The sequence below is a fragment of the Plutella xylostella genome, chromosome 6 (assembly GCF_932276165.1).
Source record: "Plutella xylostella chromosome 6, ilPluXylo3.1, whole genome shotgun sequence".
In the NCBI taxonomy this organism is placed as follows: Eukaryota; Metazoa; Arthropoda; class Insecta; order Lepidoptera; family Plutellidae; genus Plutella; species Plutella xylostella.
This window is the reverse complement of record NC_063986.1, coordinates 7,985,318-8,003,987: the sequence shown is the minus strand read 5'-3', so window position 1 is coordinate 8,003,987 and position 18,670 is coordinate 7,985,318. Positions and strand designations below refer to the sequence as shown.

The following is an 18,670-nucleotide window of genomic DNA, read 5'->3' as shown; positions in this document are numbered from 1 at the left end:
AACGTATGCCAAGTACGTAACCTTACATGCGTGCCTTAAGGAGGTAATCCTATTATAAAGCGTGTCTTAAGCTAACCTGACTGTAATAACGTGGTCATGACCTCGCTCGTAACTAATGTATCAAAATAACCCCCTTATTCATAGAGAAGTTACAAAACGTTTTAACTAATAAACTGTTTTGTCCCTCTCTGTCAAAGAACAAATTGTTCTTTGTTGGAGAGGGACAAAACAGTTTATTAGTTAAAACGTTTTGTAATTTCTCTATGAATAAGGGGGTATGTGTTTATCTTCAGCCTGCACGTTGACGTTCACATGTGCACATGACATCCCGTTCGGCCATTTTGAAACCGTTCGAAAATCAAATTCCAGTTTGAAATTCCACTTTATAAATATTTATAGGCTGATTCACATAAAGTACCCGATTCCCTATACGTATATAGATTAAAAAGCCGTGTGTTCTGTCGTGCTAGGGCGCGGTTAGGCCGCCTTGTTAGCGAACAATGCCAGGAACTGAACTATGTATTCAGGTACTAGCTATAAGTATGGGGGTGCTAATACTATGCAGTCGTGGTTGCTGTAGTTATTTCGTCAAGTCTAGAAGTTTTGATTGGGTGAAAGGTTGGATTAAGGATTGATCTAGGCCGTAAATAACTATGTAGGTACCTGCTCATAACTTTATAAACCTATCAGTCTTATTTAAAATTTAAAACCTATCAATAACTTTACTTGTAATCCAATGTTGTGAAATTTTATTAAAAAAACAAAGCAAACAAATCAGCTCTATGGATAAAAAATTAAGTGTCTTTATTGCAGCATAATATCTCCATAAACAAAGATATGATGAAACAATAACGTTCCAACATGAATAGACTGCAGTCGTCGAAATAACCAGCGATCAAAACCAACTTTACTGTACTATAGTTTTGGACAAATCTGAATCTTACCGCATTGCAATAAAGAATTTTCATGAGTAGTGGTGTAATTTTGGAAAAGCATACGCCCATTGGATGTCCCCAGTTGGCATGACAACAACACATCACACTGAATCAAGCCTCATTGAACTAAACACTCGAATAGCTGCAGGAATCGATTGAATCGGATCCAGAAATCATTCGAATAGAATCGATTAAAATTTAAGCATGCACTTTTATTGCGTTAAGGAAGTGATGGTTGTTACTTTGATTTTCATGCTTATGATCTTTTTTTTATTCCGAAAGTAAGTTTTTAAAGTATCCATCAATATGTTATAGCAATAACTTTGAAATATAAATAATACCAGATAATCTAAATGGTGGAGGGAGAAAACAAACGGAATTGCGTTTTATTTTGTAGACTGTCTAGAAAGTCCATAAATCATATTCTAAGACAGTCATATCTATTACTAGCCAGTAATAGTTTTATTTCAGAACAATAAATACAAAGACCAAACAACAAAAAAATTAGAAAGCTGCCCAATCCAGGATTGTGCAAGAACTTTCGCCCTTTATCTCCAATACAATGATCGGCATCTATTGTACTTTGCCAACTTCTTGCTTTTTATGATTTCGGACGTTTTTTTAAAAAAAAACCTTTTTGCGAGCTTTCACCAAGTTGTTTGTTGTTTTAGAAATGCAGTTAAGCTCTTGTTTTTAATACTAATATTGGAACCTCAAAAATTACGTTTGCGTAATGGGAACCACATGTTTTGGGAGAGCTAAAATGAATAATCGTTTTATTGGTTTATTTGTTGCAGAGATTAGATATGGTAAGGTTAGTAAGCTGTTTATTTGGCAGCAAGACCTAGAGCCTTACTACAAAAAAATAGTCAGTGTTTAACATTAAAATTTGTTTAGCGGTGTCAAACGCCTACAAAATCTGTCACATTTAGTTTTAAACACTTTTTAAACAATGTGTTTGTTTTTTGTGTGGTAGCATAGTTAGTTAGTGTTTAACGTATTGTAAATTTATGAATGTAATTAATATAAGTAGTATAGGTATATAACTTATCATACGAAATAGTCGAACACGGTTCGTTAACGTCCATATTGGCTTATGTACAGGGTGCAACATGCGAACGCCATCAGTTACCCCTGTCTCTGCCTAATTCACCGTGACATATTAACAACAGCTAAATTCGGACACCCTGTATTTACCTACCATGCGTGGCAATAACTAATGGAGGTTATAGATAAATTTATTAGCGAAGCATCGTGATTAATAGTTACTGTTGACTTTAATAAATATATGCACAGGTTTATATTGTAGGTACTTACCTGTGTTCAATGAGGCATGAAACAGATTGATATATATATTTTATTTTCAATATTATAAAAAATAGCTTAGGAGTACAATATTAGGAACCCGGAAATAAGTAGAGAAAAATATAGTTGTATACCTGCGTAAATGAGCATGATATTAATACATTAAATACGGTACGGATATTATGTTACAAAATAACTAATTATCACTGTAATTTAGCGTTATTTGCATATGATTATTTATGATGATACTAGTCAGTTTAAATTGATAGGTAAGTATACCTTAATTGACTTAATTGAAGTAATTTGTTGTCATTTATGGACTCTCTTAGCCTTTGCTTAACCTCAATTGTATTTCGGATACATTTCCCCAGAAGAAGTTGGCAACACTGAATAAACTTACCCGAAAATTACCAATTCATGAATGGGTGCAACTCGTGCCGTTTAAAATACAGAATCACGATAAACTAACAGGGAACTTTAACTACTTCTAAAGAAAATAGAGAATAGAAACCGAACTTCGTGTCTGTATAAAGCATTCTGAAACCAGCGCATGGTATAATGCTGTACTAGCCATAGAGTAAGTATACGTCGGTACATAGCCGCAGATGCGACATAACACAACTGGATAGGTACATATGTAGCGTTGGCATGAACAGGAATGGTAGTGGCTAGGCCGTGGCGTGAGGGAGCTTCTTTGTATGCAAAATCTCACATAAACTTAGTATAGCCGTGTACGTAGACAAACTCCTTCCTATCTCTTTCGAGATGAATAGGGAATTCCTTGTAGAGACTCGCTTTGGAAAATTCAAATTCAGTGTCATGTATTGTGTAAAACGCAGAATGTAGTAAACTAGTGGATCTTGAGACATTTCTATTACCTTGATAAATTTTCTAATTTTCCAATGTTTTTTTCTTTTCTGACATTCTTTAGCGAAAATATATCCACTTGCATGAGATACGTAGGTACGCATACTCTCTTTCAATAGCCAACATACGTACGGTGAACAACAAAAGAGCATAACAGGCCCCGCTGAGCTATGGCACGCTTGAAGCCTATATCTCATAGCGGCATCGTGTAGACGTGGATTGGCCGCCCCAGCAAATCATATCGCTTGCTGTGCCGACTTGTACCGTGTGTAGGTTAAACTGGCTATGCACTTTTCGAGGTCACTGTACTCCGATAGAGGGACTTTGAAAATCGAAGAGTTGCGGTCGCGATTCTTGAATTTCCAACGACCGACTCTGTACGTAGACTACGTAGTTGATTTGGTAGGATTATAGCTTTTAAAAATATAGAGATTAAGTGCAAAATTTTCGTAGGTTGTACCAACAAAATGTAGTAAATAATAGATGTAGGCAATAACTCGTGGTGGGAGTCCCGTGGCGAGGCGCTCTCGGAAACTTATGCTCATTGCGTTACACCGCCCCTCCATTGTGAGCGTTCTTTTAGAAAGCACATAGGTACAAATTAACAGATGGATGAATAAGTAAATAAGTTTAAAAGTTCGGTTTTACGAAAGAAAATGTTCATACTTTAAAGCGTTTCATTACTTACATATTTCTGATTCTATTTTTATGGATTCTTTCACACATCTTTTACAACCAACCAGTCTAAAAATACTTCACAAAAAATTATGAGCAGTGCCAAAAACATTCGAATTTCAAAATTCACAAATATTTTCCAGCCTCACCTCTCTTCTTTATTGTTTTTCTTACCGGCCAGCCCGCGATGGATGCTCGTTCTAGAACACATCCATCCCGCGTTCCTAATTTGAACGCGATGTAACTTCGTAGGCGGGCACTCGTGTGCGCGCTATCGCCGCATCTGCGTACGTCCAATAAAGCTGAGTTGCTGACTCCTCAGACGTTTTGCTAACAAACGTAACTGATCTCGCCCGCTATTGTCTGCGGAACACACGCGGGCTGTCCCGGCGAGTGTCGTTGCACTCGGATCAATGGACCCTGATGGATTGGCACGGCCTTTCGATGCTCGGTACGATTCATTAGTGGAAAAATCACCAATAGCGATGGACAAAATAAAATAACTCATTTAATTGTTGGAGAGTAGGAAATTTGAAGCGGTTATTAGGTTAATAATGTTTTCTATAATTTATTGAATCGACACTAGTGTGGTGTGTGCCTTCATTCCATTCAATTATACCTATTATCGAGAGCAATGAACTGTAATGTACAACAAATTGAAGTGACAAAAGGAAGATCGAATTCTGATGAAACTAGATGTTACGTGTCGAGGTAGGTATGTGAGGTGAGGTAGGTGAGTGTAGGATATGCAATAAAGACTAGGACCTCGATTGCAAAGTCAATTACTTAGCTCGAAGCAAATGCATGGTTACACAACAAAGGCCGCGCCACGCAACGTCACTGCATAAAGCAACTACCAATTCAGTTAGACTTTTGACTGATTTACAAACTCACTGAACTAAAAATGTTTTGTTTTCCCTCAACAAATTCCGCTTGTTTGTCCGATTCTGAATCGCAGCGGCCTCGCCGACGCGACGCACACATAAATCCTCGGGACGCACCAAATTGCAACGATGTTTCACACCACTCAACTAAAAATTGTGATGTTTTGCAAACAAATATCGCATGAGCGTTCGTTGTTTAATACTCGAATCACTTACTTCAATCAAGTTGGGAGTCTGAAACAACTTCATTCGACTTTTAGTGCCGGTTTTTTCACTGATAAGAAACTGTGTTGCATGCGCGCTCTCGATATAAGCAAAGAAAATTACGTTTTAATTGAAGCGACGTTTATTCTGTAAAGCGGGTTTAATCCTGACGTTAAATATAAAGGCAGGTTCAGATGTATAGCCGTTTGCGCCATCGGAATAATCCCTCAAAGCCGCGCTGCAGCCTCGTGATAAACGGCGCAACTAATGCTCGCCGATTGCATTACGATGCAAACTTTTTCAGCAACTGCCATCGCTTTTCGGCTACTATTCGGCAGCACTTTTTTCACAGATATTGCAACCTGAATAATGAATTTGAAATTCGAATCTAGTTTTAACGTTATTGCTTTTGGAACACACTTTTATGATATTGAGTTTTAATCCAATTATCGTATCAATTTATAAAGTGTGACTTGTCAAGATAGACGCGTAATTTTAATTGGATGTTGTCGCAGTGTCGTTCTATTTGTCACACTATTTCTTTTTAATGTTATTTTTTGTCTACATCTCTTCGATTTTATTGTGGTCTGGACAGAATTAGTAGGTGTATCACGTAGAAACTATCTTTCAGGGTGTGTATTTCGACATAGGCGCATACAGGGGATTCTCTTATGATGATTTAGTGTTGTACGCGACACGGCGCTCGATGGATTTACTGCCGCACGAAGGGATTATGTGGGCGAGAGCAAATGCCGGCCCAGCAGACGCCATATTGAAATTTACTGCTTAGTTTTGATACGCGCTTTTATTTGTTGCTACTGTTGCTAATAAATATTGTCCGCCTTTTTATTCGTAGTCACAATACGGAAACAGAGATTGTTTCTTATGTATAATTTGCCTACAGTGGCTGAAGTAAATCAAAATATACATGAGGGCTAAAGAAAGAGGGAAGAGCTAGTAAATAAACAACAATTACATGCTGCAATCTCAGCAGCATATTCGTTAATAAAGTCGGAAAATGCTTCCTGTGTTTTCCTCCCCATCATTTTTTCTCGTCCATTATAAATAAGATGAACAATATATCACATCCCGCCCATTGCTTCGCCGACGAAACAACGGGGACGGGGTGGTGGAATTATGACAAATCATGCATTAAACATAGGGAATAAATGTTTTCTTATCACGTACCTATTTGTGTTGCGATATTAGTTTTACTTTATCTTTATTGACACAGGTTTTGGGGGGAAAGCTTTATGACTCAGTCAAGTTGGGCCGATTGCAAATTTTTATCAATCTCGGTTGCGAAAAAAATATATATTTTACCTTATTGTTCACGCGTTTCAGATGCTTTTGTTTACGGATCGTACAGCAACTGAACAAAACTCGGTCTGGAAATGTGAAATATTTATTTTGTTGGCGTAGCGGTTAAACCTCGGTGCATCCGCGCGTTGGCGACGAAGCGCGTCTCAGATTTAAGGGTAGTTCACACTCCACATCGAAATTTCTCGATTTTATTTCGAAGTCCCCAGTAGCCAAATGCTTCTCTGTCTGCAAACTGTTGCGAGGAGCACTGGATAAATTTTGCGAGCTAGCCGCAAGTGTGCACACATCTTTAGCCTGTCTGAGATTTAAGCCAGTCGTCAGGCGGTGCAGTGCTTACGTTTCTTAAGTCTAAGTTAAGTTATGCGGCTCGGTACGCCCAAGTTGCGTCTTTGTAGCGACGCTCTGAATGCGGGCTTCAGGTGACTTTGCGCTGTTACGCTCCATTCCGCATTCAAAATTTCGGAACGAAATATTCGAGCGGATTTAAACTTCGAAATACGAAACTTTAAATCTGAAAGGATTCGTCTAATGTTTATTTTATTTAAAGCCGTACTTTATGTGCGTGGTTTATTTGAGCGAATAAATAAGAGCTATTCCTTATTCTACATCGATTCTTGTGTCAATATTGGGTTTGCGGTTTTATTTATGGTAGAGCAACTTATAAAGTGGGCTTTAAAAGGCTTTCAATTTAATAAGCCCCCGCGCGGTATTGACTCCGTCATTTTATTTCAACTGGTACTTTATTGCGTTCATGGAAGTGGTACTGTCAGCAATGAATTCCGAATGTAATGGCGGACATAAGTTACTGTAAAATCGTTATTAGCTGTCATTTTGGACAGATTCTCGCTCAGTTTCATATTATTATTATCCGTATTAATTCTCTTGTAACTATCTGAATGCAGCACATTGATAAATACGAGAAGCCGTGCGATAAGTCTAATGCTTCGATAAAACTGTCATAACCACTTCAGAGTGGAATTTAACCAGGTTTATATACTTCCTAAAAGTCTAGATTGTAATCGAGACCTCCTTTCGAGCTGTGTGCTATCCGTACTTCTCGGTACAGCCGACGCTCAGTAATAACATGAAATCGGTCAAGATTACGATCACTATGATTCCCCTTTATGTCCGTCAAATCGCAAATTGTCGGTTCGGTTGCGCAGACACTTTAGTCGATGAAAGCTTCTCGCGATGTGTACCTGCTTTAGATGGGCTTGTTAAGTTGCCTATATCTTTAGAGTTGGTTAGAGTAATGTACGGTAGATCTCGTAAGCGGTCGATCACTTTTGTGAAAGATTTCCCGATTGGATAAGTGAGACCTCACTGGGCGACGTCTTTGGCGATCTGGCTGGAGTCTGCTTTTATTATTTTATTTATTTATTATAATTTACACAGAGTTACATGTTTTTATAAAAACAGTTATAATGTGTCATAGTAAGTAATTAAGTTTGGTTAATTTTATACAAAATGAAATGCGTCAGAGAAAAAACCTACCTAAATACTAAAGTACCTACCTTCCAAAAGATTACACGTTGCAAGTAAATACCGCGTAGGTATTTCCTTATTTACCTATGAAATGGAATTGTTTGTTTGCAGTTTCATGTTGAAGCCCCATTAACCCGCGTACGATTCCGATGTCAAATCCAACGTAAAAACGCTTTGTACTGCAAAGTTTAAACTTATCGATGTCATTACTCATTTGTGTCGATGTCAACTTTTAATGCCGATAACGGCTTGAATAACTTCTCAAATGCAACTTTTAATTCGAAAATCGAATTCCGTTTTTGAAGCTAAGCATTCGTGTTCTTTTTTAGAATTTATTTACAGGGATCGTTATTGTGCTTTACGCAATTTTTGCTTCGATTTTTTTTTCTAAACTAACAACTAGACATTCCCGCCTACAGTAAATGTTACTCGCTGAACGAAGTTAATCAGTGGCGGGTTAACTAGACAAAAACCGATTGTTTTGCTGGCAGTACTTTGTTAGGAAGTAGTTAAGGGTCTCTGAACTAGCGCACGTTATTTCTTAGAAAAGGATATCAGATACATGCGACTTGTTATCTCGAAACAAACCTAAAGTTAATTTAAAGTTCAAAATACTTAAAAGTTACTATTAAAGCTTTTGTAGCTTAGATCCGATTTATGTATTAGATTTATTATGAACATTAATTTTGCTTACAATAGCAAAAATGACTGTTTTGACTTGTAGAGTCAAAACATAAATCACATTTTTACCTATAATATTTTTTCACAGTCAATGCCCTCATACATTAACACGACCAGAACAAAATCCCAATTTCTTAAGAATGCCGTGAAATCAAAGATTATCTGTTGCTACCCATTATTATTTATTTTTTTATTTACGGTTCTATGTTACAGGTACCTCTACCTACCTATTCCGTGACAATGAGTTATTGGGAATAAATAATCTGCGGTCTCCTTAATTTAGTTGGGTATTCTAAGACAAGGCGCACTCGAACGCACGAGAAAGCGAATCGCCATAATTCAAAGTTTGACAGCTACAAGCTCGGAGCAATATGGCCGCCGCGCCACCCAATGAGACATCGCCGCGTCACGGCGCGCATCCACTGACTTACCACATCCATCACGCCTGATTTATTTCACAAGCAGTGACACATTTTATATACTATTTTCGGAAACTGTCGAGTTTTTCTAAACGTGAGAGAGCGCGGCAGCTGCGTCTTGTTAGCGACTGATTTCAGCGGCTTGTTTTGTGTTTAAATTATACTTGCCTGAATACGTTTCCAGTATTTTGAGGATCGCGCCCCTTGTTACTTTTCAATTTACTAAATATAGATGTCTGCATTGAAGCATTGTGCGAATTATACGCTGCATGCTCTCGTATTAAGTGGGTGTCATTTATTGATTTATGTGTCCATTATATCGAGTAACAGCTGATCAAGTTATCGTTTATTGAAATGTACCGTTGTGTAAGGCTCTGTTTTGAAATGTATGAAATTGATTCCCAAATGTCCGGGTCTTCTCCCTAAGACTGTCCCTCGACTCAGCCTGGCCTAATCCACTGGGGACAAGTTTTATTGCCACGGACTGTGATCGATGGTCTAATATCAAACCAATATACCTATCGTAAAGCAATATAAAGAGGATTCCGAGGTTGTTTCGGGGCTTACCTCTTTTGATATGGATAGATTTGATCAATTTCTATGGATTTATCCTTTATAAAGTGCCTTGTATAAGGGTCTTTTATGTTATAATGGAGTTTATGATTTAAATGTGATGTGTCCAAATTGTTTATTCACCACCTAGGAAAAGGTCCGTTGTTAAAGACTACGTAATTACGAGACTGTACAAAGTGTACAAACTTTCGATGAAAAACTCTCATGGCGATTTCGAAACGACTATCGAAATGTCGATCTTGACCACCGTTATTTAGCAATTTGCATTTACCGAGAGCTAAATTATCGAGTGCGGTTCCCTCGAAAACCAGAAAAGTATCAACGCGAGGAGTATGACGGCATTTTCGTCGACAAAATGGTAATTTCCTCGGTTAAACGCCTCCCGGACGACCGTGTTTTTCGAGTCATGTGGTGCTTCGCAATTTCTTTAATAATTATCTTCACATAATATAAATTACATACGGACGAGGCACTATAAATTGACGGGTCATGTTAAGGGTAGGGCATGCGCTTGTACTGAAAATTGTGGCTGTGTGTAATTATTTATGTGGCAACCTTTAGCTCTCGTAGTAATAGCACGCAACGTTTTTCAACTTATTGATTCGCTTCGCAATTAGAGAAGCCAATCGTTTTTCAGTGGAGTACGGGTGAGGTGGAAAGAAAGCGGAGGCCGCCCCGCCCTCTTGCAAGTACCTGCGAGTACCTGCGCGGTGGGCGATGGCCACGGCTAATCACAGCGAATTTGTTACACTACCCAGCTTTAATTATTGCAAAGCTTAATTACTTTTTAATTAAATTACGATAAGCCCAATAGGGGGATCAGGTCGAGTGAACTTTATGTTGCTGGCCAGTGAGCTTAGATAAACCTACCTTTATTATATGGCGTCTTGGAATGTTTCGTCTTTAATACATAAGAAGTTCAGTTTCCTTATGTAAATGTTGCCTTTCCTTAACGGTTATTTTAATTAATTACTTATGTTTACCTAATTAGGTGTGAATCCATTTTTTGAGATAAATTGTACCATTGGTCTATTTGCCCTTCCGCTATTTAATTTTAATGATTTGAATTTACATAATCGCGTAAGTGTTTCCTGCAATTATTGAAAAAATCTAAATAGTAGTTATTCAAAAGAAGATTTATATGGTGGCTAAGGTATTTATAAATTGGCTAGATTTTATTTTATTAAAGTGCATAGCCCTTGATATTTTATAATGATAATTAATTACTACAAACCAAGATATTTTAACGAAATATTCCTGCGTTGGAAAGAAGAGATTATACCTAAATACTTTAAGAAATATACCTATTATATTCCTCGCTCCTTAATACTACATCCATAGAAGTTAATTCCCGTCATTCCCTCAACTTTTCAACATGCAACCGATTTTCAACCTTGAGTCAATTAAGTTCCTCACTATAAGAACCCACCTACATTTATATACTTTCTGCACCGGACACTAATGTATAATTCATTGAGCGTTTTTGAGCCGACTCCAGATAACGAGTAGCTCATCTAAGTCGATACACATCTACTGTTGCCATCTGTCGGGCGTATCTGGACAAGTGAATAAAAATATAATTCCTAACATACCCAATTTCGCATTTTTGTAATGAACTGAAAGCCATGAGTTTTTCATGCCTAAATCCATATTATGTTATGTACAAGGTACCAGCTTTATTTATGCCTTTTGAATATAAAAGCAAACGTTTTCAATACCTACGTACGCAATGTAGTTCAATTTTCAAATTGAATTCCGTCGTTAAAACTACTCCATATCACTAGACAAAGTTTATTACAGCATTTAAGGTTAACAGTTTTTGATTAGGCCTTAACCACGCGAGCGTGGATGCTCATGCATACAAGATTACATTTGAAAAAAAAAACCGCGAAGACACTTCTGCCGACCCTCCAGACTTTAATTACTGCGGCCATTGATACTGTAATCCAAGTGAGGTTTTATTTAAATAATAATTCACAGTCCGTAGATATGAATAAAACGAGCGGCAGCCGCGAACGGCTCGATATAACTAAGTTTATATATGTTGCCTTGATTCCGTGGACCACCCAGGTTGTAGATCCCTCCTCTTACCTGTACGGAGTAATACATAAACGAGCTACATATAATACACGCCTAAGCAGGTAATATTAACCTCCCAACGGTCGGCTCTCAGCCGAAATTTTTGCGTTCCAATTTCATAATTTGCGATACATGAACCAATTTGAGTTATTACGCTCGGCCAAAGTAACTGGACATGGAATTGGACTGAAAATGAGCGCTCGTGGTTAAACTTGTTCGTGTGGTGGGAAAATTAGGCATTTCGGTACTCCAATTACCAGATCTGGTTTTTAACCGATACCCTGCTGGGGGCTGCTCTTGCTTGACAAAATACGATGCTCCGGAGAAATGTCGTGCAATAGGTTTGTTTAATGCAACGGGATAGAGTCTTAGATAGCGCAGCAACACTACGAAATATATTTTTCGTGAAGACAGAGTCATGTTTCTCTTCTTTTGATTTTGATGATGATCACAGCGGGCCTGTGACTTCTGGGCGCTTTCAGGGCAATTTATTGATGTCAGTGTTAGGGAATGTGTTCCTTCGAGTTGTTTTCTGAAATTAATAACTGAATTTCAGATAAAAGTCACGTTTTGGCTTATAGACATGACTCCAGACTATTAATCTTGCTAACGGCTAAACACAACCATTAGCTAGGGTATATTTATTTTAGATTTCTGACGTTTATGTTGAAGAAGACGGGTGTAGCGTGGTGTTAGACATGATTATAATAAAATTGTGGAGCATGTACCCACATACCTACCTAGCAGGCTCTGTGTTATCTTAATTCGTCTCATTAGACGCGGTTCCAGTGTCTATTTTACATAATTTTATCGAAGGAAATTGTGCGCGTGGGCATACGCTGACGCGGTCCGTTTTAATGTAGGCCTTACATTGAAATATGCAAACACAATTGCTATGCTCTCTTGGCGACACGGGCCTGACGCCTACGGGAGAAGGCTCGTTTTCATCAAAGTTAAATTTCTCGTTTATTAGACACACGGCTCTGTGTGACAGAGCAAAATGCAGTGTTACAATCTGCATTTCAGAGTGACGGAAATATTTATCTCACGAACGAAAAAGCGAAGTCATTTTAGTACGCCGAGTAGTTCGTCGAATCTCCTTGTGTTGTCTAACTCGAAGTCAGATGACTTCTTTAAATAAATCAATTACATGACAATAAAAACAAAACCTTCCCTTATTTTAGTGACAATCAAGCCGATTATAATCTCACACGTGTAAATAACTATTTCCCGCGTTGTCTGCACGCATCCTGTGCACATGTTTACTACTTGTAAAAAAACTTAATAAAAAGAAAAGAACACCAACCGCAGTACTCTTTACTGAAACAACAGCTGTAAATCACAGTAAAAAGTTTTACGAATTAGAAACAATTAAAACATTGAAGCAAACAACAGTTGTAGCAAATGTCCCATCCACAATTGCGGAACCATTGAGAATTATAGTCGGTTTACAACCTATAGAGAGAGATGTTGAGTTACGACTATTATAAGTTGCTCAATCCTTTTGTGGCCCCCCGAAGGGTAAGGGGGTAAGGGGTGAGTTTTGAGTTTCTTTTGTTTGCAACACGTGTTGCCAAATGGGTTCGGTCCAGAACACTTGAGAAGTGGGCTGCGATGCGAACGTTACGAGCGAGAATTCCATGTTCTTCTTTTGAAATTCGAACATGCATTTCCACGGCATAAATCTCGGCGGTTCCGCTCCGCTTAAAAACAAACGTTGCAGTCTTAAAAATTCCGGCCGAACAGTTTTGTGGCAGATTACGAAAATACCAAATCTTCACTTGAGCTTCCTGTTTCGTGTCAGCACACATATGGTCGAGTTTTTTTTGCGTTGCCACTGAATACGCCCACGGCCCTAATGAAGCAGTTTATGTCATGTTTATGGCTTTTATCCCGTAAACCGAATTATGAGGAGGATTCACGAGGCGCAAATTGACACCAAAATCGTAGTCGGTCTAATTAGGCCCCGTAAGTGCCGGTTTTTGTCGTGTTATTTGGTCTCTTTTTTGCTTTATTTTTGGTACAGTATCCTTTAGTTGGTTTACATAATGACGTACATGATTTCCTTGTTTTTGTTAAACGTCTTAACTGTACCTTAGAGCAGATTTCTCTTGATGTGTATCATTATTAGGTACCTAATGCATAAAATATACAAGTGGGATACATTTGCCCCATACTTCATGTGGTAAGTATTGGCAGAAAAACGATAGGGTTTCCTTTGCTCTTTTCCTTCAGCAATTTATTTCCCATAATGACCGCGGTAAAAAGACATTTGCTTATCAAAACAGCTTTAAGTGTCTTCATATATTCACATTTACTGCCATTGCACGTAACAGATGAGTACTCGTTCAATTATGAGTATTTACTGTTAGTTTATGGTAATTTTCTTTATTTGGCCCTTTCTCATGCCCGTAATTTCCCTAATCGTTAAAATTTTTGAGCAAATATTCAAAATGGCGGTCAGCTCAATCATTGAAATAATAAATCTTGGGCGTTACTCACGTTAATTAGGTAAATGTATTTTTAAGGTAGAAAACACTAACTAAATAAATTTCGAGGGAATAGAGTGTGTCCATTAGGGCCCTACAGCTTGGACCCTTCTAAGCTCTTACGGGTCAATGTAATTAGTATCACTCAATTACACTCTACTTTCTCCTAATGATTTCTGGTTAATAATTAAAAAGGTGGCACTTAGCTACAGAGCGGCAACAACCTACGGCCTTAAATCGTGAACTAAGTGGGGAATAAAATTCTACACTTTATGTGGTTCTTCAGGTACCTACCTACCTACACTAAGGTGTTACTTATGTACATTATACATTACAAGACAGAAACTCCTTTACCACAGAATAATTGTTCAGATATAGACTATCCCCTGTATTTAAAGAACTAAGTAACAGTTTACAAGAAGATGGCAAAGTATCAAGTAATTGTATAGCTTTTTGACTGCCACACCGCCGATTCAAGAAGCTCTAAATTTTATTGATCTTTAACTTATTAGGTACCTATGACGACCGAATGGCGCAGTGGTTAGTGACCCTGACTGACGACCGAATGGCGCAGTGGTTAGTGACCCTGACTACTGAGCTGAAGGTCCCGGGTTCGATTCCCGGCTGGGGCAGATATTTGTTTAAACACAGATATTTGCACTCGGGTCTTGGGTGTTGATATTTATATTTATATTTAGTATCTATCTATCTATGTATTTGTGTAGATATATCAGCTGTCCGACACCCATAACACAGGTCCTGCCTAGCTTGGGGTCGGATGGCCGTGTGTGAGATGTCCCCACATATTTATTTATTATTTATTTATTTATGTATTTTAGCATTTTAAAAAACCCACTAGAATTTGATCTGGTCTTTGAAAACACAAACCAACATTAGTGTATTAACATGATTCTCAACTGTTCACACTGTTCAACATCGCATACCATCTGACACCCATTCCTGATAGCACACCACTTACCCCAGCCGATCTCACCCATAATGGCCGCGTCTTACACTGCAATCGCAGTACTTGAGATAATTAAGTAATTTAAATGGTTGCTCCATTGGTAACCCTTTATTCAGTGGGAATATCTCAGAGGGTACGATCCCAAATGCATGCTTTATTTTTAGACACCAGACTGACGCCTGGCGGTGCTTGAGTTGAGTGAACGGTTGTATATAAGGAGCTTTGATAAACAATATACGAACATTATTTATCAAAGTTAGGGAGGGATATATTATTATGTACTAAGGTTTGTATGTGAAAGAGTCGGTACAATAATTTCATAGAAGAGGAGAAGACAGATTTCTCATTACTTACCATTTTTTTAATTACCAGGTGTTTCTATTCTTCTCTCTCTCATTTCTTGATCATCTGAAAGTCAAAATTAATACCGCGTGCTAAAAGTTAGATAATTATTTGTTTGAAGTCCGTTTATGGCATAGAAACATATAGGATTTCTTTGATCACGATATTTATTACGTTGTTTCCTACTACAAAATAAATAGTAAGATGTTAATTACTATGTAGATGGGTGGTTAAGTTAACTCTTTATGTAAATGCGCCCGTCATGTTTCTAATCAATTCAGATGTTAAAGTCAATTAATTAACTATCATGACTATCATCCATTAGAGACTCGTTGAAGACAAACGTTGTTGGCTATTTACCTATCGACTAATCAAGAAACCGGTTCAAAGTGGTAGCTGGGCACAAAATATTTATGAATATTTTGTTCCTTTCCCATTAGCTTGGCAAACTGAACGATAATTTATTCATAAGCTTTCGAAAGAGTGCATAACGCTCGAGTTTATTTTTCTTTAAAAGTTCCCCAGCAAGCTACGTGTTACGGAACTGCTTTAACGAAAATAAAAATAAATAATCTCGCTCAGCATGCGTTCCGATATGTACTTATATACGAGTGAGGCACGCAAGCGGCCGCGTAATGAAAGCTTTCAGCGTATAATCGCGAGGCATGTAGCCCGCAGCGGGCGCGGCCGAATTTTCGCCACTCGCCCTCCGGACCCGTCCGACTCCTTTTATTGACTTATCACAGCCTACCATCGAATTCCCGGTATTCGTTTCAATGGGCATTCATTTGCTGACCAAAAAAGAATCAATATCATAATTAATTGCATTAGTTTCATGAAGCTGTAGCTACGCTTCGCCTGTGTTTCTTGACTGAATTAATTTTCGCGCATGCCCGCTTGGCGGCGGCGGCGGCGGGCTCAAGCACCGCCGTATATCAACATTGACGGCAGGACCTCGTCTGACCGCTTGTAAATGAAGCTGTCCCGTAGTAGGCAATTGTAACGTCATTTGAACTTCGCAATCTCGACGACAACCGCACCCATTGACTGTGCGCCGCGGCGCGATGCAAAAGATCCTACTATCAGTTTTGTTTTACTTTACTTATGCTTTTTATCTCTTTTGTTACAGGAGCAAATGGCTTACGGAGGCGAGGGAGGCAGACCTACACGAGATATCAAACGCTAGAGCTGGAGAAGGAGTTCCACACGAATCACTACCTCACGCGGAGGAGACGCATAGAAATGGCGCACGCTCTCTGCCTCACGGAACGACAGATCAAAATCTGGTTCCAGAACCGGCGGATGAAGTTAAAGAAAGAGATCCAAGCTATAAAGGAGCTAAACGAGCAGGAGAAACAAGCGCAGGCGCAGAAGGCGGCGGCGGCGGCGGCGGCGGCGGCCGCGGCGCAGGGCCACCCCGAGCACTAGGCCCGTTGCCGCCCCCGCTCACACTCAGTGATAGCTAATTCAATACACAAACCGCCGAACAGTCGATGCTCTATTTGTGTTTTGTAAATTGTTTGTAATTATTTCGTTATCTAAGTGTTGTTCGGTTGTTGTGATTATTTTTATAATTTTAGTATAATTTTAATGTTTTCCAATTGATTGTTTGCAAACTCGAGAAGGAACAATAAATGATGGTTAAAAGCTAGAATAGAAACGGGTCGCCTTATTTTTTGTGTTAAACTCGGTTTATGTTTTGTTGTTTTTTAAATTTATATTTTTGTTCGCGCATTCGTCGAAGATGTTCGCGTTTGGAAACCAGTGCAATTCGTAGAATCTCTTCTGAGTATGATAGTGTAGGTGTACTGTAGAGCGACGCCGCGCGACGGCAGCGCCCCCGCTCGGCCACCGAAGTGCGAGACGAACTATACTATATTGTACAAAATATGCCTACCAAAGAGACTCTGTCTCGTACCTTCAAGCAGACAAGTTGTATATGTGTATAATCGTTTTCCTAAAAAATATGTTGGACTCCAGTGTGACAAAATCTCAACCAGTTAAACTTACTACCAAAACCTGCGCTATCTCTCCAATAAACTCGCATAAAGTAGTGTTTAATTTAAATAATATTTATTCACACAATTTACACAATGTTCCTGCAGTTTTAGCAGTCGGTACAGTAATACAAATTGCCATAACGTTAAGTAGGTATTGTTAGCCAGTAGCCGTGTAAATAGTACCAGTTAGACTGTAATGAAAAGTGTGCGCGGTTCGGACTTCGCTTGCGCCGGCGCTGTGGAATGGGCAGAAAAAGCTCGCTCTGCGCAGAGGAGCGCGGGGCGAGGCGAGAGGGGCGCGGGGCGAGGAGAGGGGCGCGGCGGGAGGGGCGCGCGCCGCCGGCCACAGAACACGGCTAGGTAAGTTTTTGTCAAAGTCGACGACATTATTTATTGCGTGGAGACGGTTGCGAAAAACTGACTCGTCCTCGTCACGATACGACGACGCCCGCCGCCATTTTTGAAATCGCCCAAGCGAGACTTCTTTGGCTGAACTGTTTTGCAATGTTTTAATTTACAGAAAGCCGCTCGCTAGCCCTTTTGATGTTTCCCGACCGTCTCCACTTTCTTGCAAGATGCTCTGCCAGTTTTTACTCAAACTTTGACCACTCAGTTTAACTATAAAGTAGGTAAGGTTGATCATAAGTAAATCAATGAAAAGCTGGCATGGCCTGTTGTACTTACCTTGTAATTTTACTTTGTGTGTCCATCCACGACTTCTTAGGTTTTATACATAATACCTAATGAATAGGCGTCAAACAAACCGATAAAAATACCAGAGGAACATCAGAACATCAGCGCTCGGTCGGTCGGTCATTTATATTTCGCAAGCATGCATAATGGCTTCATTTTCTTAGTCGGCCCAGCGTTGGGAACGTCTATTAATTAAAATCGACTAAGCAACGATTGTCGACTGCGGCCGATCTTGGAAACCGAATAAGGAAGCTGCAGAGTCGATCGAACTAAAAACTAAATTCCATTATCGAATAGCGATAGCAAGAAAAGCTGCGCTTCTCTATTTGGATAACAAATGTTGTAACGTTTTAACTATTTATACAAGACTCGTCAAATTACGTATCCAATTTGTTTCTACCACTGCGGGTGCAAGAAGTAGAGCCATTTCAGAGGCATTTAAGGTGTTCCAATAGCTCACGATTAGGTACACTTGTCGGCGACGGAATTTTTTATGGTGCAATTTCTGAGACATAAAATGGCAATATAATGCCTGTAATTGCATACAAAAGATTTCTTTATCTGTTAGTATAGAATGTGGTTTTTATCCAATGGCACGAATGAGATGGCAGCGATAAAATGTCACATTTAGAAGGTTAAAGCAATCAGGGAATGTGAATAGAAACCGGAGCATTTTTAATTTGATTTTGATAAATTGCTCTCATTAAGTTTTTCCATACAAAAGACTTCAACGAAAAAAAGTTCGTTTG

At 38.9% G+C, this 18,670-nt stretch overlaps 1 protein-coding gene across 1 annotated transcript in view; it reads left to right on the top strand.

Moving 5' to 3' along the window:
* Window positions 1-16,879, top strand: part of LOC105386783 (homeotic protein ultrabithorax) — an 87,100-nt gene extending 70,221 nt beyond the window's left edge. Inside the window, 1 exon segment of the mRNA NM_001316670.1 lies at window positions 16,358-16,879. Coding sequence (NP_001303599.1) covers window positions 16,358-16,656 — 299 coding nt within the window. The 3' untranslated portion in view covers window positions 16,657-16,879.
* Window positions 16,880-18,670: the final 1,791 nt, after the last annotated feature.